We start from the raw sequence: 26,516 nt of genomic DNA on the forward strand, positions 1-26,516 counted from the left end.
GCCACTTTCTCCATTCATATGGACAAACAACTCCTATCAGCTAATTGTTGCACGTACACAAACGCGCAAGTGCTAGACTTATTAAATTTCCTCTCAACATTAAAGTTACTTTGTAAGGTTAAATAATATCATCCTTGTAGTTTAATTTGGAACTAAATAATTAAATTAGTTACTATTACGAACTTATTAGATTTTTTTCTCGAGGGCCATTACAAGCGCCCACAAAAGAGGCAAGGATAAACAACTCACAAATATATTCTCCAATTAAAAAACACAACTAGAGAATGACCATGTTTCAATTCATGAATTGTTGTCAAAATAATTTAAAATATATGTTGCGATGAGCCAACGATATATTGTGAACTCTTGTCATTGAGTTTTTGAACCATGTGTAGATGTTGAGACACATCATTTGTGCGATTTGTTATGAAATTATATGGTATAATATAATTTCCAATCTGCGCATCTTAAATTTGTGAAAAAAATGTTGGAGGAATGAAATCAACAACACTGAAGAGATTTCAAAATCTTCATTGAAAGGTAAGAAAATGAATTGATCTTAAGCTGCAATAACAGGTTTGTAGTGGTTTTTCGGAAAAAAATCGCAGTTTTCATATTAGGGGAGGGAAAAAAAGGCTGCAATAACAGATTTCTAATAAGTTGTCTTATGAAGCCCCCTCCCATGGGCGTCCAGTAATGTACTAAAAAATTAGAATATGAATAGAGATATCCCAGAAAAGAGTTTTTTTAAATTCAAATTCTTAGGGTACCAAGTGTGGAATAAAAAATTTCACGATCTTTAAACTTATGGAGTAGAACTATGAAGAGAATAGGAGTGTCGTTCAAGTAAAATGAGAATTATTTTTGATGTTCCATGATGCATAAAGATTTAAAGTTGGAAGATGATGATCTAACAGATCTCAATTTGTATGGGTGGCATCGTCATTAGGGGCAGCAAAGCCTTGTTTTATATGGTATTAATAGACTGATTTTTGAAAAGACATGTTCTCTTGGTTAATCAAACTTTCATTCAAAACCAAGATAAAGGTTATTTAGGCTATATTTCAGAGTGAACTATCTAAGCAAGACAGAGGGATCTTGGCATTATCTAATAGTAGAGAAACCCGCATTAAAATCAAGCAAGATATTTTCTATTAAGAATCTGAGTTAAGAATTAAGTTAGATTTCAGAGTTAACTATGTGAGTGGAAAGAAGGATCTTAGCATTCTACAATTACTAGATAAACATTTAAAACCAACACTAAATTCCAGTGAAATGTTTATTCATTTTGAAAATGAGTGAAGAATTCATGATACTTGGCAACCACTCATTTTTCATGGTGTGTTCATATCTGTATTATAGGCTTTTAGTAACATTTTTATACTCAACTATCTGCAAGAACGAACATATTATCCAGTTCACAATAACTGGTAGAAACTTGGAAGAGAAAACTGCATGATTAGACCTCCCAATCTGGACACAAAATGAACAGCAACTGTTTTATCTTTCCTTTTCCCACCTCAAAGCCAAAACCAAATGCATGTATGTATGAAATTCTCATGTTACATAATTGATCGTAAGAACATTAAAAACTAAATAAAAATTCCATGCAACAGAAATGAATACAATCTTCCTTTTATAAAGTCTTGTATCACTCACAATTACTTTTTCACATACACCAAAAACAGGACCAAATGGCTACTCTTGAAAATCATACAGTTCGACAGTCCAAGATCAATTGGATAAATAGAAATAGGTCAAATATTTAACACTTTTTCGTATCAACTAGATGTGAAATTGCTAATAATGTTTGACCACTGAAACATATGATGTTTAAACAGAATAATACAGGATTTACCACTGCTCAGAGAGCACTTTAGAGTTTAATACCATGATTTACAAACCAATGTCCTCGTACATAAAACAAACATAAGGCTCTCTTTTTAACATTATATTACCGTCCAACAATTCTCAATCTTTGAAACCCTGCAGGGGCTTGGATTGTAGAAATATCAATATTGAAAGGTTGCATTGCTATCGGATGCGTCAACAATTCATCTGTTCCAGCTTTATTTTTAAGATATTTGGTGCTAGGCTGAAAATAAAATAAAAATCTAAAATATACTCTCAATGATCATACTACCTTGTTTAGCGAAAGGGGGAACGGAAAGGAGAAAAGTTTTGAGCTTGGGCAGACAAAGGAGGTGCTTGAGATCTAATTGATGGTATTCTTTTTAGACGTCTTGCAGAATACTTACTGAATAATTCACGTATAAAAGGGGTAATTTTTTCATTAGATTTCACTATAACCAAAAACATGAGTCTGTATACTATCACATTGAGGAAAACTATGGCCAAGTCCCACCACTTCGAACGATTCAGGCTTAACTCAAACACATTCTCAATAACGTACTCACCACTAAGTTTCATGCCTCCAGGCACCAGTGAATCAAATTCAAGGCCAATGAAGTCATTTTTGTAGCTACCCTGGATCAGTTTATTTCATAACTTGTATTAGGTCTATATTAATAGTGAAAATCAAGAGGTTTAGATCATATCATTTTAAGATAGAACATTTTATTTTGAATGTACCTGCAAACCCCATGAACCATAACTCAAGTAGGATATTGGATAACGCCAGACAGGCTTAGGGAGATCATTTAATAGACGAAAGAATCCAGCGGTCATCATCAGAATTCCCTGCAAATATCGGACCAGAATAAAATTATCAATCATACAAGTTCAAAAACTATAACATAAGAGCAATCTAATCATCTCCAATGAGCATTGAAGAGATAATAACTTCAAATATATCTATGATCAAAAAATAGTATACTTCGTTGCTTACCATGATGCCAGCTCCTGTTACGATCCCCATCAAGAAGTTTGGGACCAAAGAAGCCACGACCATCATGAGGCTTTCCACCACAGCTATGGTTCCAAAGAGATCCAGAAAAAAGTATAAATAGTGGATAAAGCCTTGATGTAACTTCACCATGAAATAGACAATGGTTCCAGAGGATCCTGCCACCATTACTAAATATGGAAATGAGGATAAGAAGTTTGCAATAACAAATACTGCCACTCCATAGTGTCCATTAAGCCTTTCCCGGTGGAATACCTGTATAGGATATTCAATTTGTCAGAAAAGCGCTTTAACTACCCTAATATTTTGAATGATAGTTTCTTCTCTTATAGTTATCCCTTGAAAGCTACCAAAAGGACGGCATGCAGATACAAACATATAACCAAAAATAATCATACATTTTAAAATAAAATTCTGATAACTGGTTTCTGTTTCATAAATAAAAGCTTTGCCCTTTGGCACCCAGATTTGAATTATGTAGATATGAATTTTATTTAGAGAACCATTTTCTTTTAATTAAAGTTAATACAGGTTTTGAGGGGAACTTGAAACCCTGTACAAAATGCTGTCAAAGAGGACAATCATAGAGAAGAGATTTCCACAATCCATGATAGTCACCCCCTAAGTCACATGGTTCTAGTTCGAGTTGAGTTCGACAACTATGAAGTTCGGATGAAGTTCAACAACTATGAAGTTCGGATGAAGTTCAACAAGTCAAAAATATGAGAATATAAAATAATATAAGTATTGATAAATAATATGAAATAATATAAATAATATATAAGTATTTTTTTTAATGAATAGTCCCTTTCTATTAACAAATTAATATATACTAGTTACAAATTCACAAAAAAGGGGCCAGGGGGTAAATAATATATATTTTTTTAATGAATAGTCCCTTTCTATTAACAAATTAATATATACTAGTTACAAATTCACAAAAAAGGGGCCAGGGGGTAAATAATATATAAGTATTGATAAATAATATGAAATAATACAAATATTATATACGTATTGATAAATAATAAAAAATAATATAAGTAAATGCTATTCATTACTATACAATATAATATTGACATGTTTTAATGTTTTAATATTTGATAAATAAATATATATTAATAGCAATAATAAAACACACAATAATAAAAGTTTAGAACCATAAACTAAACCTAAAGTCAAATACTCTCCAAACATAGAGAATCAAGCCACAGATAGGAATGGAAGCGTTGCTGATGCCATTTGCAGATTATTCAGGAGACGAGTGACCAGTGTTATGCAGGAGAATGTGCAGCAACTCCTAGCAACTCATGTCCTATGACAATTTGCAACTTTGCAGCGACGCACAAGCCACAGCAACCCACCATGATTTGCAGACAGGATCGCAAATAATGGCCACCACAGTTCACCCTAGCTGTTGATAAACTTGGGTTCATTTCCTGTTAACAGTGGCGTCTTTTTATTAAATTTTTTTGTTGAAAACCCTAAAAATCTTTACAACAAAATACGTTTTTTCCTGAAATAACAGTGGTTAACTAGCCGTACGAATTTGTTACGAATTTATATGATTTTTTTTACATTTTCTTAAGTTCGCCAAATTTTCATTAAGTTTGCCAAATTTCTAACTTCAAGCCAAAAATCCGGCGAACCTTGTGACTTAGATCACCGCTAAGAGTTTCTGGATTTGATTGTGTTGAAAATATTTTGCATCAACGTTTCAAATCACACTCTATGATCTATCAACAGGATGAGCATAAGAGAGCACAAGGAGAATCCTGGTATAACAACAGCAAACCAAAAGCCTACTGTGGAACACAAAAAAGCTATAGCAACAAGAAAGAAAACACAATGGAACAGACCTTAACAAATAAAAGCTTCAGTAAAACCAAACAACAGAGCAACCACACAAACAGCCATACCAATCAAGGAGGCTTGTAGCTCAGCCTCACAAGTTATAAAATGACATTTGGCCCAGAATCCTAATATTCTTTGAAGAAACAATCTCATCCACCAAATCTGGGATATCTTCATCCTTGAGGGGTGCCCCTCAAGACGTCAATAGAATCCACAAAATCCAAAAACCCTATCTAATCAAATAGGAATTGTAAACCAAAGAGCTCACAGCATCTTGCTTGTCCCTTAGGAAGGACCCCTCGAATTTTCTGTGGGGCTTACTCTCAGGAAGTCCAAATCATTTCCTTCAATACAAGTCTTCCTTGGAGAAGGAAGTTTATCTTTGTAAACCTTGTGTGAGTGCTAAAAGTTACAACTTCCAATTTCCTATAGTGCTTACACTAAGGAAGTCCAAATCATTCCCTTCGATACTAATCTTCCTAGGAAAAGGAAGGGTATCTTTGTAAACCTCACATGAATGGGAAAAATGTTTCTCTCGGCAACAAGAGGACACCAAAGAGGAAGACTAGAAGTGAATAATTTGCTCCCAAATAACCAGCTTGCAATGTCTCTCATCAGTGTTTGGTAGAAGCTTAACAATCTAAACACGTACAAAATCTAGCAAAAACTAAACATTTCATGACCCTGTCAATGACTAAAAGAGGACCAAGAGTATTACCAATGGCTAAAAAGATCTTTTCATGCCAGTATTCAAGAGGAAGCACTAGGACCCTGTAATGTCCCCAAAATATTTAAATAGTTTAATTAAAATTAATTGTTTGTATGGCGTCGAACTTAATATATTTTCAAGACCCTTTTATTAATTAGTTGTTACAAATTATTTGGTGTCGCCTATTTCTAACCCTTCTAGAAACTTCTCGAAGCCCATAAGGCCGAGTTTGGCATAGTTGTAGGCAAGGTGAATTTTATGTTTGCTTGGTAATCATGAATTCCAGTTGGAGTTCAGTGTTGTTGCAGTTTCAGAGGTGCAAGATATTCCCTATTTAGTATTTACAGTTTCGGTGGGGCTCCCCTATTCTGTTTGTTGTCTGAATTTTTTACAATTTTAAACACGGAGATATTTATCTATCCAACTTTTGTCTTTGTGTTGTTGAGCTGTGTTACACTGGCAATAATAAAATAGTTACATTAAGATCAGTGTAACACGGGGACTCGCACCCCCTCCCAAACTTCGAAGTACTCATCCCTGAGACGTCCCCGCACTGGGTACTTGAGTACCCAAGAAACCCCACCTCTGCCATTCCACAACCATGCGGCCACTGGGATGGGTGCTTGAATTTCTATTTGAATTTTGATTTTTGAATGTTACAATTGAGTATATAGTATGTTACTATTTTGAATGTCCAATGGTTCTAATTCATATTGCAATTTTTTTATGGTCAAGTATATTAATTTGGTATGTTCATTTCAAGATCTATCAGGTATACCATACAACACCCCTCCCTCCCTTGTCCTCCCCTTGCTGTCATCCCCAAAATGAGGTCTATTTTCCCCTATCTCGAAAACTCGCCCAAGCGTCCTGACGCACACCAGTATTGGTGTTACATTGATTAAGATTGAAAAACTTACATTGTGTAACTACCAAATATTGTGGGCATCGTACACAAAAGGTAGGAGTTGTGCATACATTGACATCACCCTCAGAACTTTGCAATATACATTCTTGTGACTTCCCCTTGAAGTTATTTTCATATAACTCATATTATGGTACAGAGGGTCTACACACACTATACAAGCGGGATTTACTCATCGTATGGCAAGGAATTCACTACAGTTGATGGGAAACGAAGCAACTACACAAGTAGTTGAAGTCACCATATAGAGGAGAGATTTGATAGGATCATACCGGCAAATTCAAAAGGGTTAAGACATAGTGTCAGAAGACCATACAAGATCGTTTAGATCGTATGGGAGTGTGCTAAGAAAGGTAGGGGATCAATTCAATCACATGTGGGTGCAAGACGATTTGTCCATACGTGGGTGTTCATATAGTTGCATGCTATCCAATGGAACATCACAATAGTATTAGAGGCGATGATCTTGCCAACCTGTTAGGTTATGGATATAGAGGAGAGATTTGATAAGATCATACAAGCAGATTCAAAAGGGTAATACACAGTGTCAGAAGACCATACAGGATCGGTTAGACCATATGGGAGTGTGCTAAGAAAGGTAGAGGATCAGTTAGATCATATGTGGGTGCAAGATGGTTTGTCCGTACATGGGTGTTCATACAGTTGTATGCTATTCAATGGAACATCACAGTAGTATTAGAGGTGATGATCCTGCCAACTTGTTAGGTTGTCGATATAGAGCGAGCTCACCATATACGCCCAAAGGCAATATCATTTTGCACCCAAAATGAGGGAACTACAAGAACTTAGCTCTACAATCACAACACTATTAAGGGAACTAACCAAAAGCCAAGATCAACTAAAAAAAGCCATGGTTGGATGAGAGGAATAATAACAACTACACATGGAGGAGACATTGCAAAAATTGGCAAACGGTAGAACAAATGGAGAACACAATGGGCATTGTGGTAATTCTGTCACAAGAATATCAAACACTCAATGCTCACATTCTCAACAATCAATGTTGACATTTCCCTAGAAAATAGAAGCAAAGTGAGAGCCCACTTTGCAAGAATTGCAAGAGAAATTGAGACAAGAATGGAGGGATACAGATATTTGCAGAGATACATTCTTTAAGGATTATGTAATCTTCAAATGAAATACTCAAACAACATGAGTTGCCGCTATTACAACGATGACATCAAAAGTAAGATAAGAAAGATGACCATATAATCCTTTGAAGGGGTCGGAAAAATATCAACATGACCATGGGTGCAGAAAGTAGATACCTACGTCCAGTTGAACCTAATGCGTAAGGATGGAACAATCAAATTCACAATGCTTCACCTAGGACACTCACAAATAATGGCGTCATAGGATGGTCACCCTTAGCCACAATCAAGTAACTTCATGTTAGATTCAAAGAGAGGCTTACAGATCACTTTGACGAAAAGGATCCATTTCTTAATTTCAAAGAGTCGGCTCAACTGAAGCAATCAAGACTAGTGGACAGTTACATTACAGAATTCTAGAGATTGTTTTTGATTGGTGATAGACATCTCAGAGAAGAGATACATCTCAGAGAAGAGACAAGTTGTGACATTCATGGATGGGTTAATAAAACCCCTGAAGGGTTGGGTGAAAGGGTTCAACCCCAACACGTTCACTGAAGTGATTAAGGGGTGACATGGCCACATCTTTTTCCACGAATTACTTCAATGCCAAACCATCCCCCACCTTGAAGGAGGAAGACAACAAACCTTATTTGAAGAAGCCACCAATCAATGAGGCCATCAAGGAGGAGCTTAGGAGGAATAAATTTTGTTGCACTTGTAGGGAGCCGTGGGTACCAGAGCACTGATGCTTAGGCAAGGGAAAGATCTCCTAGATTGAGGTGGTGTCTGATGGGGAGGAGAATGAGGATTCCGAGCGAGAAAAAGACTATACAAAAGGTACAAATCATGCGGAAAAAAACAACCACACTAGCATGGAGGGAAGGTGTATTTACCACGCTCCCTAGCACTCCAAGCCACAATGTGTTTGGAGTACATGGTACACTCTAAGGGCGGTGAGTTGTAGTCAAGCTCAACAACAGGGTTGCACTCAACTTCATCAACTCATCACTTATCACCTAAAGGGGTTTACACAAAAAGGAACATGAACGATTAGAAGTTGAGGTGGGAAGAGGAGATCTCTTCTCATGTACTCATTTTGTTCTCCAATTAAGCATCACCATGGAAAACTACAAGATAAAAGATGATTTCTTTGGGATAGATCTGGATTATACAGATGTTATATTGAGCATGCAATGGAGTGTTGCAATAGAAACACCACTAAGAGGGGGTGGGGTGAATCAGTGGTTTAAAATATTTTTCAAAACTTGAAATGATTACAAGTTATAAAATTTAACACATGAGCAAGATAGTTAATGAATAACAAAGTGACACAATATTTTAACATGGAAAACCCCTTACGATAAAAAAACACTTTGACTTTGAAACTTTATTGGCCTCTTGGGCAAATCTTTTAGAGCTACAACTCTGGGAAGCACCAACACCCTGTTTTAGAAATACCAATTTCAAGGAACACCAATTCCTCACACCTGAAGCACCAACTTCATGAATACAAGAAGCATCAATTTCCAAAATGAACAAATGAGATATAAAATTAGAGGATCATCTCTATTACAACACAAATCATGAATCACTAGTTTCAACTTCTTGTTGAAAACATAATGCAGGATACACTTCTATTCTCCTCAAAACATCCAGTATCCAAATATATTTTCCTTTTCCATTAAAAGATTTGATCAAATACTGATATGAATGAATGAAGATGCAATATATAACTCTTCTTCTACCTCCGATAAACTTCTACAATGAAAATCAAATCACAAATATGAAAATAGAAACATAAAGCATTGCCCTCTTCTTTGCTATTAAAAAATTTTGCCTACAAACTATTCGGTCTACAAGGAATTCCACAGAAATCCTGCAACTTCTGTCAAAACCACCTGTTGGATGTTTTCGAAGAATGTATCCTCTACTTATAAACCAAGAAAGTAGAAATTTTGGAGGCAAGTGCATACCCCAAACTTCCATCATACCAAAACCGCTCAAAATTGTTAAAACTATCATAAAAATTTGGCAACTATTTATGATAAACAGACTTTTTCTCTTTTCGTACATGTGTTATGCAAAAACTAACAAATTCTCATTTTAGCTAACTCATAAACCTTTCCAAAAAGATATGATAGTTGGGGTATATCTGATAAAAAAGCTTGTCGACTTTCTCATAGACCAAAATTGTTTTTTTACAACCGTTTTTGTAATGCTACACTAAACAGATCCAAAAGATTAGAAAACAAAGACCAAGAATTAAGAAAAAAAAAAAATTCTTTAAAACAACTCATCTTAAAACAAATACAAGTACCATGATTGAGCCACGCTCAATCTGAAAACCTCAAAATACAAGTAGATTTCATCAAAAATATATCCATTATGATGCAAATACATTTCGAGTTCAGTACAACAATGAAGTATAACATCATTCTTAATCACTAATGTCCAACATATGGACCCTACAGGAAATTCAATACTGATTCAAGAAATAACTTCAACAGTCATCCTTAGCTAATTGTTAATCGACTCAAAGCACCTGTAAAACATACAGAAATGCAACACAACACAAAAGGGGGCTTAGTACACACTAAGTTAAAAAGCGTCATCCACCTGAATAAATGTTAAGATTTACATATACATAAACATACTATAGATATCAGAACTACTTAACATAATGCAGTTCCAAAAATTACTATGCAAGAAGTAACATTTACTCATCATTGCAAAAATTAAACTCGCACTAAGAAAATCTCGTAAATGATTCATATATATACTGAGGTGTAATCACTATGGTACCAAGATTTTGCATCCATGTTTGGTATGCCCTTAGATTTCTCATAGTGGTACTCTCTATTATACTCGCCATACGACGTAATAGAGACTTGCCTTATTCTCCGTACTTAACCATATAGGTTTAAGTCATAGGTAGGCCAATTATCTTATAATTTGAAATTAACCCACCCAATTCATTTTAATGTTATCACTGAATTAAATAACTGAAAAGGATTAACCAGATTCAGCCACCCTAATATATGCTCATTACGACTTTTCTTAAAACACACATCAAATAGATTTACTAAGAATGCACATGCATCAGGTATCAAATTAGTATACCACATGATACTACATTTTTCATCCATTTGCAACCTATCTTATTCTGACATCTTTCAGAGGTAAATTTAGATCATTACAGCAATAGGAACAAATCTTATAATACCAAGATGGCGTAATTACCATTAAACTGCTAACTCAACTTAACGGTATTTACGAAATCTTAATACTATAACACATCTTCCTACTGAAATAATCATCTTAACTTATCATTGAATAGACCAAGATATCAGAACCAAAATACATATGATACTTCTGTTTAAAATAAAATTATATCATCATACATCATAATCCTTCCTTTATTTGAAAACAATTTTTCATTTCAGTAATGGATAGAATAACATCATTAAATTAATATCTTCTAATTCATAAAATTTTCATCTCAAAAAGCATAATATATATATATCATTGGTATGTCTAAAAGAACTTCATAACAAATTAAATTTATACATCTTAACAGATTTCTACAACATTCAGTTTACCGATTGGTATAAGCTCTATCGATGTTTTTAAACAAAAAGAACATAATCAATGATACCATATATTCAAATAATCTTATTTCCAAATTGCCAAATATGATTTCTAACTCAAGATTAGCATACTAACTGTTTATCCTCGATATACTAATACACAAGATGCGACACACACACGTAACTCAATTACTAGCTTACTCATATATATATAAATCAATTGACAAAAAGTCTCTGGCCAGTCCCAATTAACAGTAATATCCAAATAAAACAAATAACGTTTGGAAGCCCTGTGCAACTATAAAGGAATTCAAACCAAATTGTATTTCAAACAGGGTGTCGATTGTTCTATAAGAAATTTTCCAGCAGTTCAATAAGCGTGTCAAACTATACTGATATAATATTGATTCAACCTTGCTTTAGATCCATGCATAACTGTTTGTTACAATGCAGGTATAATTTCGCAACAAAGCTACTGCACAAAGATTACCCGCGACTTGTTTGATGAAAAGCCAAATCTTAATTTCCTTTATACAATAAAATGAATCTACTGGTGAAAATGAAAAGACTATTTAATTTTTAACTTACTATTCAAACCAGAGTTTTCCAAAACTTGTTTGCTAACATACCCTGCCCTGGTTCGTATATTCATCAGGGTAATTGACTGTGAACATGACTTAATTACAACCCGACTAACAGAACGTTCAAACCCAAGCTTATTTATTCTGTTTCGTCTATGCCCAAAACCAAATGCAATACTTTGATAGCACAATAGTATTACTAATCACAGAGGCATGATTCTCACAAAGATCGGCTCGATAAATGTGGATCCTAATACATTGATACAAATTCCACATTATAAAACAAAACCCCAAATGTGTTCTATGTTATCAAAGTGAAAACACTATACCCACACTCAAGTATGGATATATGCAAAACTTAGCATCATCATGTTGAACCTTGCATACACCCACGCTTGGGTGTCAGCTTATATCATTATCAAACAAACAGTATTATTTACGAATTTCAAAATAACCCATATAAAATAGAATAGATTAGGGAAAAGAAAAGCCCCCTACCAAATCACAGTAGACTGACAAAACTCTGCTACAGGTTCGCTGTCAAGGCTACGAATCCAAAACAAATACCACGCTGCCAACACAACCAACTCAAATATATCTTCGGTATGGAGTAAAATAGATGATTTTAACAATATCAACCAAAACTTTTGGTGAGAAACCCCATCTTGCTCAGTCTCATATGCACGTATCTCCATCAAACAAAACCCTTTTATGATGCTGATATCTTGGCATTAACTTACAGATGTGCAACAGAACAGAGAAAAAAAAACGGATAAATTTCCTTGCCATTTCAACAAACAAAACCCCATACCAGCTGTACTGGCCAACTAAAGCCTTAAGTGATATTAAAAGTTCAACAAAAAAAAGTAATGAATGCTTCTACAACAAACACAGTGTCGTGCATACGACTTCCTGTTCTTCTGCCACATGATATGGCATGATCAAAACAATGCAGAACTCTTAATACTAGAGCATGCGAAACCGTAGAGATTAGGAATATAAATCCTTAATATATATTTGCCAAAGTTTTGCTTATACCATAATCAGCATGAAAGTATTATAAAAGTCGTGGGCTTCTTATTCCCTCTCAATACACCATAGTGTATATTAATATTGTTAGGGTATCCAAATCCTCAATAATATATATTAAATCAAACCTTTTAATCATACATCTCTCAAATTTGCTAAAATCCAAAGGCACGCAACATGTTTTATTTAAACGTGTCTATATTGTTTTGTTAAACATTTATCATGCTAACTTCTAATAAAAAGTTCAATCCACAATACACGTCCCTTGGACATCTTCAACCAAATTCAACAGATGACAGAACGTTAACATCAAATAAATACTTATAATATTAAAGTCTTAATATGAAAATAACCAAAGTAGTGGTCAGGCATGACAGTTTTCTAAACCAATGTGAACATTAAGTGTTAATTGTATAACACTTAAGTGTTTGTCTTGAATATGTTTTGAACAATATTGAAGAACATCAAATAAGATAGCTACATGATGTTAACCATACCATATACTCATTATATTTGCATTATTGACATCAATGACAACAATCAAAGACCAAATACCAAGAGTTCAACATACTCCCCCTTTGGATTTGATGTCAAGACCAACTTCCACCTGTATATCCATGTGTGCCTGTATATCATGTATATGTACCTATATATCCATGTGTCCCTGTACATCCTATATCTGTACCTGTACCTGTATATCCATCATGTAGACATCTTCATCTTCAGTTTTCTCCCCCTTTGCCATCAATGACAAAGGAGATATACAAAGGTTTCAAGGTAACAAAAAGATAAGCACAATATGCTCCCCCTAAAACCTCACTCATTTATGAACTTATGCAAGAGAAGATAGGGATAAAACACCCTTACAAACCAATCTAGCCTGTTCCTTGATATTTTTCCATTTTTATCAATATTATTTCTAAAGATCCATTTAGCACCTATTACATTTTTATCTTAAGGTCTAGGCACTAATTCCCAAGTTTTATTCTTTTCAATTTGACTTGGTTCCTCTTTCGTAGCATTAACCCAAAACTCATCCATACTAGCTTCTTTATATGATTTAGGTTCAATCTAAGATAACAAAGATTAGCACATTCACTAGATGTAGTTCTTGTTCTTGTTTGAATACTTGCATGTGTATCCCCTATGATCTGTTCTTGAGGATGATACTTCTTCAATCTTATTCCTGTAGCCTTTGTACCTATGGGTTCTGGTGTTTCTATTTGATCTTTTATCTCTTCTTCACCTTAATCGACTTTATTATCTGCTTCTTTCAAATCTTTATCATTGTCTTGTAGGAAAGTATTATCCATTCTTATTTTCTTTTTATTCTGCACAACTTCATCCACTTTCACATGTATACTTTCAATAAGTTTATTCAACTTTTTATTAAAACATTTTGAATATTCTAAAAAGATTCCTTCATCACATCTTGAATCAAAGCTTCCTATTTTATCATCAAAATTCTTAATGAAGCATCTACTTCCAAAAATTCTAAAATGCTCAATAGAAGCAAGATGTTCGTACCATAACTCATAAGGAATGTAGTTAGGTTTTACCGTTAGTTGTGCCCTATTTAAAATATATACTATTGTGTGAACTGCTTCTTTCCAGTATCAGTTTGGTACTTTAGATTCATCTAACATGATCCTTGCCATTTCTTTCACTATTCGGTTCTTTCTCTCAACAACTCCATTTTGTTGAGGTGTCCTGGATGCTACATATTGTCTTTCGATGCCATGTTTTTCACAATAATTAAAAAATTCATCTAAAGTAAACTCACCACCTTTATCTAATCGTAAGCACTTGATCTTCATGTCTGACACATTTTCAACCATTTTCCTGAAAATCTTAAACTTGTTAAATGCCTTTGAATTATGCTTTAAGAAGGTTACCCATGTCATTCTTATATAATCATCTATAAAAAGTATGAAATACTTTTCACCATTTAATGACATTGTCCTTGTAGGACCACATAAATCAGTATGTACTAATTGCAATGGTTTAGAAGCAAAATATTATTTTGAAGGAAAAGATGCCTTTGTTTGTTTCCCATGTTGACAACCTTCACAAATAGCATTCTTTTGCTTACTTATACACGGCATACCTCTTACTTTCTGATGCTTACTAACTTTTACCAAGTTGTCAAAATTCAAGTGTCCAAGCCTTTTGTGCCATAACCAACTTTCATTCACCTGTCCCAGAAGACAAACATCTTCTTGATTGTTAGTATTTGTGATATATTTTAAATTGTATACATTCCCTTTAGATCTTTTACCTAATGCAACCAACTATCCAGATTTTAATTTGATTTGATCACCATGGTCATCAAAAACAACTTCATATCCATGATCACAAATTTGACTAGCACTTAGAAGATTGTACTTTAATCCATCAACATAATACACATCATGAATGCACATTTTGTCACTAAGCATCAACAAACCCAAACCTTTAATTTGCGTTGAAGAATCATCACCAAAACTAACATTGCCACCTTTGTAGTTAATCAATTTGTCAAACTTTGTTCTATCTCTTGTCATGTGTCTGAACAACCACTATCAATTATCCAAAAGTCCTTTTATTCATAATGTAGAGCCATTTGAACAAACATAGTCTTATTAATCTTAGGCATCCATATCTTAGTCAGTTTAGTATCAAATTCTTTATCAACTTGTAGACTAGCATAAGATTGATCATTCTCAATTGACTTAGTTTTGCAATTACTCATAACATGACCAAAGAGATTGCATTTGCAAAAACTTGGACCATTCATTTTAGGAAAGGAATAACCAAAATGAAACTTTGCACACCTCCTTGACATGTATCTGCAATTACTTATTCTATGTCCATTTTGATGACACATGAAGCAATACACCTCAAAGAAAGAAGTGAACCTGTTAAGTATCTTCTACCCATGATGAAGTGCTTGATATAACCTAATTTTTATGATTAGAAATCTGATTAAAATCTGCAGTTGAAGTGGTAGCATTCTGATTTGAATCCTTACTTTCAAATTTAAATATCTCAAATAAAGATTTATCTTTCTTATCACTAGAACATTGTCCAAGTTCAAAACCAATTCCTATTAGGTCATCAGTTCTTCTTTATTTCCTTAAAATATCATCCAAAGTAGTGTTCTTATGTTTTTCTAACTTTCTTCTATATGATACTACTACATTCATTAACCTTGTACATTCCTAATCCTTAGAACTTAACTCTTCCTTAGTGACAAAGACAATTCTCTTTTGTTCCTCAACTTGTATTTTCAATTCTGTAACTTGTTGATTTAATTCCTTTATTTCTTTTTCAAAGTTCTCTTTTTCCTTTAAAAATTGATTTTCCTGAACACTTAAATTCCTTTTTAATTCCTTGATCTTTTTAAGTGCATAAAGAAGTTCACATTCTAAATCAGCCTCAACAAGTTCAACATCATCATCACTATCTGATTCTTGACAAGTAGTTTCTATAGCCATGAATGAAACTTCATTTTCATCCGCTTCAAAACTACTAGATTCTCTATCTGATACATCAACAACCAAACTATTCTTCTTCTTAAAGAACAACTTTTTGTTATAGAATTTCTTTTCACTTGATTTCTCTTTCTCATCATCTACTTCATCATGACTATTATAAGGACACTTAGATGCAAAGTGTCCTATTTTAACACAATTAAAGCATTTGAAATTGAAGTTTACCTTTGTATTTACTTGCTCCTTTCTTTAATTTCCTTGATGAATGTGCTTCAAGAACATCAAGATCTTTTGATTTTGAAGAGACTTGCTTCACTTTCTTTTCCACCTTGAATGCTGCTTCTTTTCTTGTGGATTCATGCTTGCCAAACTTTCTCATTTCATAAGATACAAGTACTCCATGAATATCTTCCATTGTATAATTGTTAATATCTCCAATTTCTTCTCTAGAACATATCTTCGAATCAAATTTATCAGGAAGAGATCTCAAAACTTTTTTTACAACATCAATATTATCAATTTTGTCACCAAATCCTCTTATGCCATTTATAGTTTCATCTATCTTAAGGAGATAGTCATCTACCTTTTCATCATTATCCATCTTAAGGTCTTCAAATCTTCATTTCAAATTTTGTATCTTGGCTTCTTTAACTCTATCATTACCATGATATTTGCTTTTCAATTTGTCCCATACTTCTTTAGAAGAACTGCAATGCATTACCTTAACAAAAACATCTTTAAATAATCTATTTAGTATAGCAAATTTAGCTTTCATATCAATTTCATACTTCTTCTTTTCCTCAAGATCTGTAGATACAGTATTAGGAAGTTTATAACCATTAACAATTGAAGCCCAAGCATCAACATTAATAGATAACAAATATGTTTATATCATTACTTCCCAAAAAGCATAATTTGATCCATCAAAAATAGGAACCTTTGAAGAATTATCTTGAGCCATAAAAGAAAAGTATTCCACTCAACACAAATCTAACCAAAGTTGTTAAACTTAATATAGGGAACCTTGCTCTGATACCACTTGTTGGAATACGAACACCACTAAGAGGGGGGTGAATTAGTGGTTTAACATACTTTTCAAAACTTGAAATAATTACAAGTTCTAGAATTTAATACATGAGCAAGATAGTTATTGAATAACAAAGTGACACAATATTTTAACATGAAAAACCCCTTAGGGTAAAAAACCACTTTGAATCTAAAACTTTATTGGCCTCTTCGGCAAATCTTTTAGAGCTAAAACTCTAGGAAGCACCAACACCCTGTTTTAGAAACACCAATTTCAAGGAACACCAATCCCTTACACCTGAAGACCAACTTCATGAATACAAGAAGCATCAACTTCCAAAATGAACAAATGAGATATAAAATCAAAGGATCATCTCTGTTACAACACAAATCATGAATCACTAGTTTCAACTTCGTGTTGAAAACATAATGCAAGATATACTTTTATTCTCCTCAAAATATCCAATATCCAAATATATTTTCCTTTTCCATTAAAAGATTAGATAAAATACTAATATGAATGAATGACGATGCAATATATAACCCTTCTTCTACCTCTGATAAAGTTCTGCAATGAAAATCAAATTACAAACATGAAAATAGAAACATAAAGCATTACCCTCTTCTTTGCTATTAAAAAATCTGTCTGCAAACTGTTCGGTTTGCAAGGAATTCCACACAAATCTTGCAACTTCTATCAAAACCACCTATTGGATGTTTTTGAGGAATGTATCATCTACTTATAAACCAAGAAAGTCGAAATTTTGGAGACGCGTACATACCCCAAACTTCCATTAGACCAAAACTGCTCAAAACTGCTAAAACTGTCATAACAATTTGGTAATTGTTCTTGATAAACAGACTTTTTCTCTTTCCGTACATGTGTTATGCAAAAACTAACAAAGACCCATTTTAGCTAACTCAAAGACCTTTCCAAAAAGGTATTGATAAAACGGATCTATCAAATAAAAATGCTTGTCGACTTCCTCATAGACCAAAACTGTTTTTTTATAACCGTTTTCTAAACCAAGGTGAACATTAAGTGTTAATTGTATAACAAAGTGTTTGTCTTGAATATGTTTTGAATAATATTGAAGGACATCAAATTACATGATGTTAACCATAACATATACTCATTATATTTGCATTTTTGACATCAATGAAAACAATCAAAGACCAAATACCAAGAGTTCAACATGGAGACCATTGACTAGTACACATAGAGCTTTAAGAGGATGGAATTATCATTCGAGGTGGAAGGCAAGAAGGTAGTCCTAAGAGGAATGTTGAACAGTGGCCCGAGGGAGGTTTTGGCCAAACAAAATGAAAGAAAATTTCAGACATGTTGATGCTGTTTGGGTGGTACACTACTTTTGAGTGGGCAACAAACTTACTACCTATGTTCCCTCAAGTTCCCGAGACGGGGATGACAAGGGGCAGTGGGACAAGTTTTCGAGACAACCAAAAATTTTGCTGATTTTGGGGACGGGGAGACAGCAAATGGGGATGGCTATATAACAATAGGGAAAATTAAAATATATAGAGCAATTTTAAAATATTATATGAAAACATGGATAAACCATGTACTTATACATAATAGAACCTTAAAATATAAGAATCATCAAAATTCATATGAGAAATTTGTGTTACTTTGAGAGTCAAAGTCTAATTTGTTCTTTAAGTCAAAGTCAAAGTCCACAAGGTGTCCCCAAGACTCTGCGACGTTTCCGATATGGGGACCGCTGAAAATATGTCAAGGGCCAGTCCCCAAGTAACATAGCTTACTACCAAGATGAGGAGATTCAGGCAATCTTGGATAAGCATAGTTTGGTCTTTACAGATATCCGACGTAGCATACCCCCCAAATCGAGGCTTTGAGCACCCCAAGTTGGAGGAAAGAGCCAACCCTATTATCACCAAGCCCTATCATTGTCCTAAATAGTTCAGAGAAGAGATAGAGAAGACAATCCAAGAACTGCTCGACAAGGGATGGATCAAGCCCAACTCTAGTCCCTTTGTATCATTGATAGTATTGGTAAAGAAGAAGGACGAGACCCTTACAATGTGTGTCAATTACCGTGTTGAACAAAAAGACTATCATGAAGAGATTCCCCATTCCCACTGTTGGCTTCCAAAACCACAGACTCTAAAAATCTTAAGATATGCTATGTCTTATGGTGGGATTTCACAACAATTTACGGCCAACGAGTAGGAATGACCAGTATGATGGAAATATTGTCATTGATGTCAAAGGTGCAATCATAAAGTTGTCATTGATGTCAAATATGGACAAGACAGTTATTTGATAATATCATCAATGTCAAAGAAAACGAAACAAGATGAAAGCCATCAGGTATCAAAGGTTTTAGATCGTAACAACTACACATGCCATGAGGAAGAAAACAACAAAATATACAGTACCTATACTATTAAGGGACAAGCATGAAGAGACAAGCATAACAAATAAATAATGGTTTTTTAAGAATTGAGAAAGCAGCAGCAAATGTTTGGAGGCAACATTTATATATTACGAATAGCAATTGATTTATGAAAGACTCGATTACTAAATAAGACAAGAGGGTCGATGCAACATGAGTGTAATTCTGATAACAGAGTAAGTGGAAGACTGCATGTATTGAATCAACAATGATGAGTCAACAATATAATACTCAGACTTACGAAGGCTTAGGTAAATACTAAATGTTAATATGACACACAACAGATGAAGGCGCAAAATTATAAAGAAAAGATTTATACCTAATGAACTTTGATGGATGCAGTGTTGGAGATATATGTATGGCGGTATTTTGTGCATATGCACGTCACAGAATTATTCCCAAAGTGTTAAACCAACGATTACATGCAGAAATTGCAAAAGAAGCGATTCAATGGCAGTACTAAAGTTTCGATGAAAACATAGGCAACAATATGCTAATGAAAATCTGGAGGGATCGAAAAATAAAAATTGAAAGCATCAAACAAATCAGGATTGAAGCACTTGCTCACTGTAAGTTGCAGTCTGTAACGATAATGCAAAAGGCCCAATAGTATATGTCAAAGACTCATGCACATAATAAAAGTACTGATGCAAGTCTTAAATGGTTGGGATTAAAATCAATTTCTAAACTTGTCATTGGTTTTGCAGGAGTACTTGCAAATAAAATTATATGTTGTCTACCACATTGGCAATGAGTCGCAACCAGATTTCAAGAGCGATTAAATTAGAAAGAACAAACAATTTTGTATATAGAGCTCTTTGGGACTCTGAAGAATACATGAACAAAGCTCGATATTGAGTAAGTTGAATTGCATACTATACAATGCCCAATCATGCAATGGAAATGATCATTTGCAGTATACACAACAATGAATATTAGTGTCTACAAGCAGAGTGAATTACTTACCAACGCATCAAGGAGGACGATAGTCATCTCTCTCTCTCTCTCTCTCTCTCTCTCTCTCTCTCTCTCTCTCTCTCTCTCTCTCTCTCTCTATATATATATATATATATATATATACATATATAGAAAACTATATGTCAAGTCATGAATTCCCAACGATTATGAATAAATATTTTGTGAAAGACCAAAGGAATACAACGATAACTGAAGACATCTTCATGAAAGGAAGAAACAAATTACTGCCAGTCATTGTGGGTATCCAAAATGATCAGAGTTATTTAGCCACGTCAGTAAACGAACAATATCGATGAGTATTTAATAAGTTAAAGGGTCTTATAGCATTTAGAAACAAAATAAAATGCAGCAACCATTTTGGAAGACAACTTTTTGTTGATAACAAGAGGTCAAAGAATAATTGATTCAAAAGCAACAACCTTGGCAAAAGATATCATAAACAAGTGATGTGATAAATAAGTAAAGTAAAAAGGTATGATTATTTAATGAGAGGTGTCATTTAATTATAAGAGGTATGACCATTCAGTGGATAGGATATAAATAAGAGTTACATTATTTACAAATGAGATGTGAGAATCAGAGAGATTAAGTGATGAAAAGAAGAGTAAAAATGAGGTAAAGAATGAAATAAAGTAAGGAGCTTAGAATAACAGGAGGTCGAATAATAATTAATTCAAAAGAAACAACCTTGGCAAAAGATATCATAAACAAGTGATGTGTTAAATAAGTTAAGTAAAAAGGTGTGATTATTTAAGGAGAGGTGTCATTTAATTATAAAAGAGATATGACCATTCAGTGGATAGGATATAAATAAGAGTTACATTATTTATATCCTAGAAGGGTAACATATGCAAGGTAATCTAAAGTGGAGAAGAACTGTAGTGCTAAGAAACGTCCATCATCTGTTGTGAAAAGCAACATTGTTAAAGTGGAAAAGTAGTTTGTGTTAAGTGGGTTGGTGCTCACGAATACAGCAATGGGGGTTGGTGCTTCTAGCAGGTTGGTCCCTGCGAAGTGTGGGAGTTGGAGCTTCCAATGAGTCGGTGCTCATACACATAGGTGTTGGAGCCTCTAGTAGGTCATAGCCTACAAAACATTGTAAAATATCAAAGCCATATATAAAAAGCAAATATTTTGCCATGGTTTCTCCCACATTGGGTTTCCACATAATCACTACATAATTGTGTGCTCTTCACAATGTGAGTACACTATTTGTTCTCGACGAAACCTTTGAGTGGGCAACAAACTTACTACCAGAATGAGTAGATTCAAACGATGTTGGATAAGCATAGTTCGGACTTTTCTGATACCCTACCTAGTATATCCCCACATCGAGGCTTTAAGCACACCACGTTGGAGGAAGGAACCAAGCCATTTATCACCAAGCCCTATCGCCATCCTAAGAAGCCCAATGAAGAGATAGAAAAGACGATCCAAGAAATCCTCAACAAAGGAGGGATTAGGCCCAACTCTAGTCCCTTTGCATCTTTGGTAGTATTGGTAAAGAGGACGAACGAGACCCTCACGATGTGTGTCAACAATTTTGTGTTGAACAAAAAGACTATCATTAATAGATAACCCATTCTAGTGTTGATTTTGAAAACCACATATTGTGAAAGCCTAAAGATTTCACAAGAAGTTCTAGCCAACAAAACGGAATGATCAATGTGACCAAGTTCCTCTACACTTCTGGCACTGCCACACCAAGGCAAGTCTACCAATTGATTCTATAATGTCTTTACAATTCACATACTTTTGGCAAATTTAATGTAATCAACCTGACTTATCTCTCACTGGAAATATCTAATAGAAGTAAAGCTCTTTTTGCAATTTTATAGTTTTCAAACTTTTTTTTTTAAAATTTTGGAGTTATATATATTTTTTGAATTTTCTCTTTGACTAAGATAAATATCGACTTCAACAAATAAAGAAATGGAAATATAAAAATAACTATGAATTTGAAAATCCACTTTGCAATATGAATATGACAAATGGAGTTTGGAGTTACAATTTATACTATTAGCACCTGAATTTAACTATTTTCTTGCTAGCCCTCCCTGCAATTTCTTCTTCATTGGGTTAGATGCTACTTTTACCAACACGCCTACAGCTTGTAGTCAAGATTGTTACCAATTTCCAAGTTGCAGCCCTCTACAATTCAATTCAGTCACTTTATGGATGCAAATTGATCACAATACAATTGGCCACGATTATAAAACGCAAGCTATAAGTCAACTACGGCCAATGGACATTAACGCTGGAGAGAGCAATGTAAACGCATACCTCTACGATGTGGATGATATGGAATCAGCAAGCCACGAGTAAAAAACAAATGTTATTTAGACTTCTCACAAGACCTCTCCATCCCTTGTCTCCACTTGGATTCAAGTATAATCACAGAGATTTTCAATTATATGAATCGCAAATTCCAGAGGCAACTAACATTTGGATGGAAATTGCTAATCGATTTTCCTTCAAGATTAAAATACCAACACCAAAATGCAAAACTTCACAGTCACAAATATTGTAGTAGAAAAGAAAAGCAAATTATATACCTCAACATAATTTGCAATCACCGAAATTCAGAATTCTCAAAAATCCTCAAAAACCCTTAGCCAAATAATGTATAGAAAAGTTATAATATTCAAGATAATCTCTTCTCAACCAAAAAGTTGTATTTATAACCAAATTGAGCCCTCCAGCTTCACTTTCACACCTTCTGCTTAAAAAGCAACTTTATAATATAAAGTTATAACACTTTATAATATAAAGTACTATGCTTTATTAAATGCAAATCAAATCATCATTAAACCAACAAGCTTGCCGATAAAAGACTTCAATAAAAATAATCCTAGAGAGATCAAATAGCTAGAATCAAAGAACCATCCTGCTCAAACTACGCCATTCCAAAAATAGCAACTGACCAAAAGTGACCTACTAAAAATAGTAAAGTCCAAAAATAGCAATCTCATGACAAAGACCCCCAAAACCAGATATCAACTCACAAGGGTCGCGATAATGAGTTGTCAAACCCAATCTCCGAAGACCTACTAAATCGAGGACATTAAAATCCTCCCTCCCAAAGATTGCTTGTCCTCAAGTAATCGAAGTCTGGATTGCTATAGAATACCTTCAAGCTCCTAGGTAGCATCCTCATCTAGAAGATTCTACCACTTAAACAAAATCTCACGAATGGTCCTCCGACACAACTACCTTTCTCTAGTATCAAATATTGCTTTTGGAACCAACTCCAATCTCCCTTCGTCATCCAACGGAAGCAAAACACGAGAAGGTCTCACATGATGACCCAAGGCCCCTTTTGAGGTGAGAAACATGAAACACATGATGAACTTTGCTATCATTAGGCAACTGCAACTCATATGCTACCTCACCAACCCGTCACAAAATTCGAAAGGGTCCATAATATCGCGGCTTAACTTTCTCTACTCCACTCTTCTTGATTGAATACTGTCGATACGGCTGCAACATCAAGTAGACCGTGTCCCCTACCTGATTAGTTCGAGTTGTTCTCTTCTGATCAGCATACTACTTTTGTTGATTCTACACCCTTTGTATATTATCTTTCAAGGTCCTTACTATATCCTGGTTGTCCTGTAGCAACTCCCCAGCACTCGATGCTCTGCTATCACCACATAACAAATCCACAAAACCAGGTGGATCATAACCATATAAAGCTCTGAAAGGCGACATCCGTAGTCATGTGATTAGTGGAATTGTAGCAATATTAACATAACTGAATCCATTTTACCCATGCCTTCTAATGAGTGGAGACGGAATTCCTCAGATAACCTTCAACCCACTTGTTCACTATTTCCATCTGGGCATCAATCTACGGATGGTAGTTGGTGTTAGGAGTCAACTCAATCCCACACAATCTAAAAATCTCCTACAAGAAATGGCTCATAAATCTATTGTCACGATCACTCACAATGGTTTTAGGTACACCATGCAACCTAAAGACCTCCCTGAAAAATAATTAAGCCAAATGCACACAGTTGAATAGGTGGTAGTAATAGGGAAGAAATGAGCATACTTTTTGAGTCTATCTACAACCACATATATACAGTCCCGCCCTTGGGCCTTACGCAAACCCACAATGAAGTCCACGGAGATTCCCTCCCACTTCCCTTCGGGAATAGGGATTGGCTGTAATAGACCAGCAGGGTATGAGTGTTTGTGTCTGTTCTACTGACGAACCAAACATTCCCGAACATAGTGATGTAACATCATCCTTCAACCGCTTCAATGTGAATCTCTCTCGAACCTGTCTATAAGTCTTAAAAAACCCTGGATGACCAGCCATTGGAGAATCGTGGAATGCCCGTAAAATCATCTTACGCACCTTTGACTTTGGAATGAGATAAATCCGCCCCTTGTAGATAATCAACTCACCTGAAAGTGAATATCTATCATCCTGAATACTACCATCCACAGTACCTGTCACCCACTGATCCCTGGCATATTCAGCCACAATTGAATGCCTCCAATCCTCTGAAATATCAAAGACTACACAAAGGTGAGGTCTCCTTGAAAGAGCATCCACAACAACATTTTGAGTTCCCTTGATATAGGAGATATCAAAATCATAAGACTACAGCTTGCTGACCCATTTCTGTTGCCTTTCATTCAAATCTCTATGTCCCAAGAAATATCTCAGGCTATTATGATCAATGATAATGCAGAACTTGTTGCCCACCATATACTACCTGAATTTAGCCAGAGCGTACATGATAGCTAACATTTCCTTATCATAAACGCTGAAAGTTCTCTCAGGACCCCGTAATTTCCTGGTCTCAAAAATGATGGGATGTTGATCCTGGGACAAAACGACACCAATGCCTTCTCCAGAGGTATCACAATGCAAATCAAAAGGCCTAGAAAAGTCAGGTGAAGCCAACACTGGACATGAGGTCGTAATAGTCTTAAGCTTCTCGAAACGATCTTGTGCCTGAGCTGACCATTGAAAAGCACCTTTGCGGGTCAAATTTCTGAGGGGAGCTGCATGACGTGAGAAACCAGCCACAAACTTATGGTTAAAAGCACAAAGACCAATGAACCCTCATAACTGTGTCAGGGTCTCCGATGTAGGCCACTCTATAATGGCACAGATCTTATCCGAGTCCATACAAATTCCATCGACACTGATAATATGTCCCAAATAAAGTAACTCTGTCACACCAAGAGCACACTTGGACTCTTAGGCATACAAGGAAGCCTGATCTAGAATACCCAAAACTATATCCAAGTGAACCACATGATCATCCCAAGTCTTACTATAAATCAAAATATCATCAAAGAAGGCCAACACAAACCTGTGGAGCTGACTGTGGACCACCCTATTCATAGTGGCCTGAAAAGTGGCATGAGCATCGGTAAGACCAAAAGGCATGATCAAAAATTCGAAATGCCCACAATGACACCTGAATGTTGTCTTCTCGATGCCCTACTCTCTAACCTGAATTTGATGATAGCTAGATCTCAGATCAATCTTCAAAAAATACTTCGCCCCATGCAATTCATCAATGCGCTCATCAATTCGTGGAATGGGATACCGATCTTTAATGGTCCTCTTATTGAACATCTAGTAATCAATGCACATTGGGAGAGTTCCATCCTTCTTCTTGACCAAAACAACTGAAGAAGTGAATGGGAACTTACTTGGTCTGATGTGTCCTTGATCAAGTAACTCTTGAATAGTTTTTTCAATCTCATCTTTGAGTCTCTTCGGATGGTGGTAAGGAATAATCATAATAGGCTTAATGTCTTCTTCCAACTCAATAATATGTTCAATCCCACGATCTAGTGGCCTACCAAGAGGTAAGTCATTAAACACTTTAGAGTGTTTAATCCTCAATTGTTGGATATCAGGATGATACTCTGTCCGTTCAATATTCTTTTGTGTTGACATAATTCTGCA

General features: G+C 34.9%; 1 protein-coding gene across 2 annotated transcripts in view; it reads right to left on the bottom strand.

Annotated features, from left to right (window-relative positions):
* Positions 1-1,970: 1,970 nt before the first annotated feature.
* Positions 1,971-26,516, bottom strand: part of LOC149542150 (ABC transporter G family member 11-like) — a 77,234-nt gene continuing 52,688 nt past the window's right edge. The window contains exons 9-12 of one of the 2 annotated variants that reach the window (XM_089797184.1): positions 2,849-3,121; positions 2,593-2,700; positions 2,418-2,487; positions 1,971-2,095 (exon numbers count right to left, since the gene is read on the bottom strand). In XM_089797184.1, the coding sequence (XP_089653310.1) occupies positions 2,091-2,095; positions 2,418-2,487; positions 2,593-2,700; positions 2,849-3,121 (456 nt within the window). In that variant the 3' untranslated portion in view covers positions 1,971-2,090. Of the gene's footprint in view, positions 2,488-2,592; positions 2,701-2,848; positions 3,122-26,516 lie in introns of both variants that reach the window. The other variant, XM_089797183.1, reaches the window with a different exon arrangement.

Source organism: Cupressus sempervirens, chromosome 8, assembly GCF_028749045.1.
Source record: "Cupressus sempervirens isolate cs-2001-9-10 chromosome 8, ASM2874904v1, whole genome shotgun sequence".
NCBI lineage: Eukaryota > Viridiplantae > Streptophyta > Pinopsida > Cupressales > Cupressaceae > Cupressus > Cupressus sempervirens.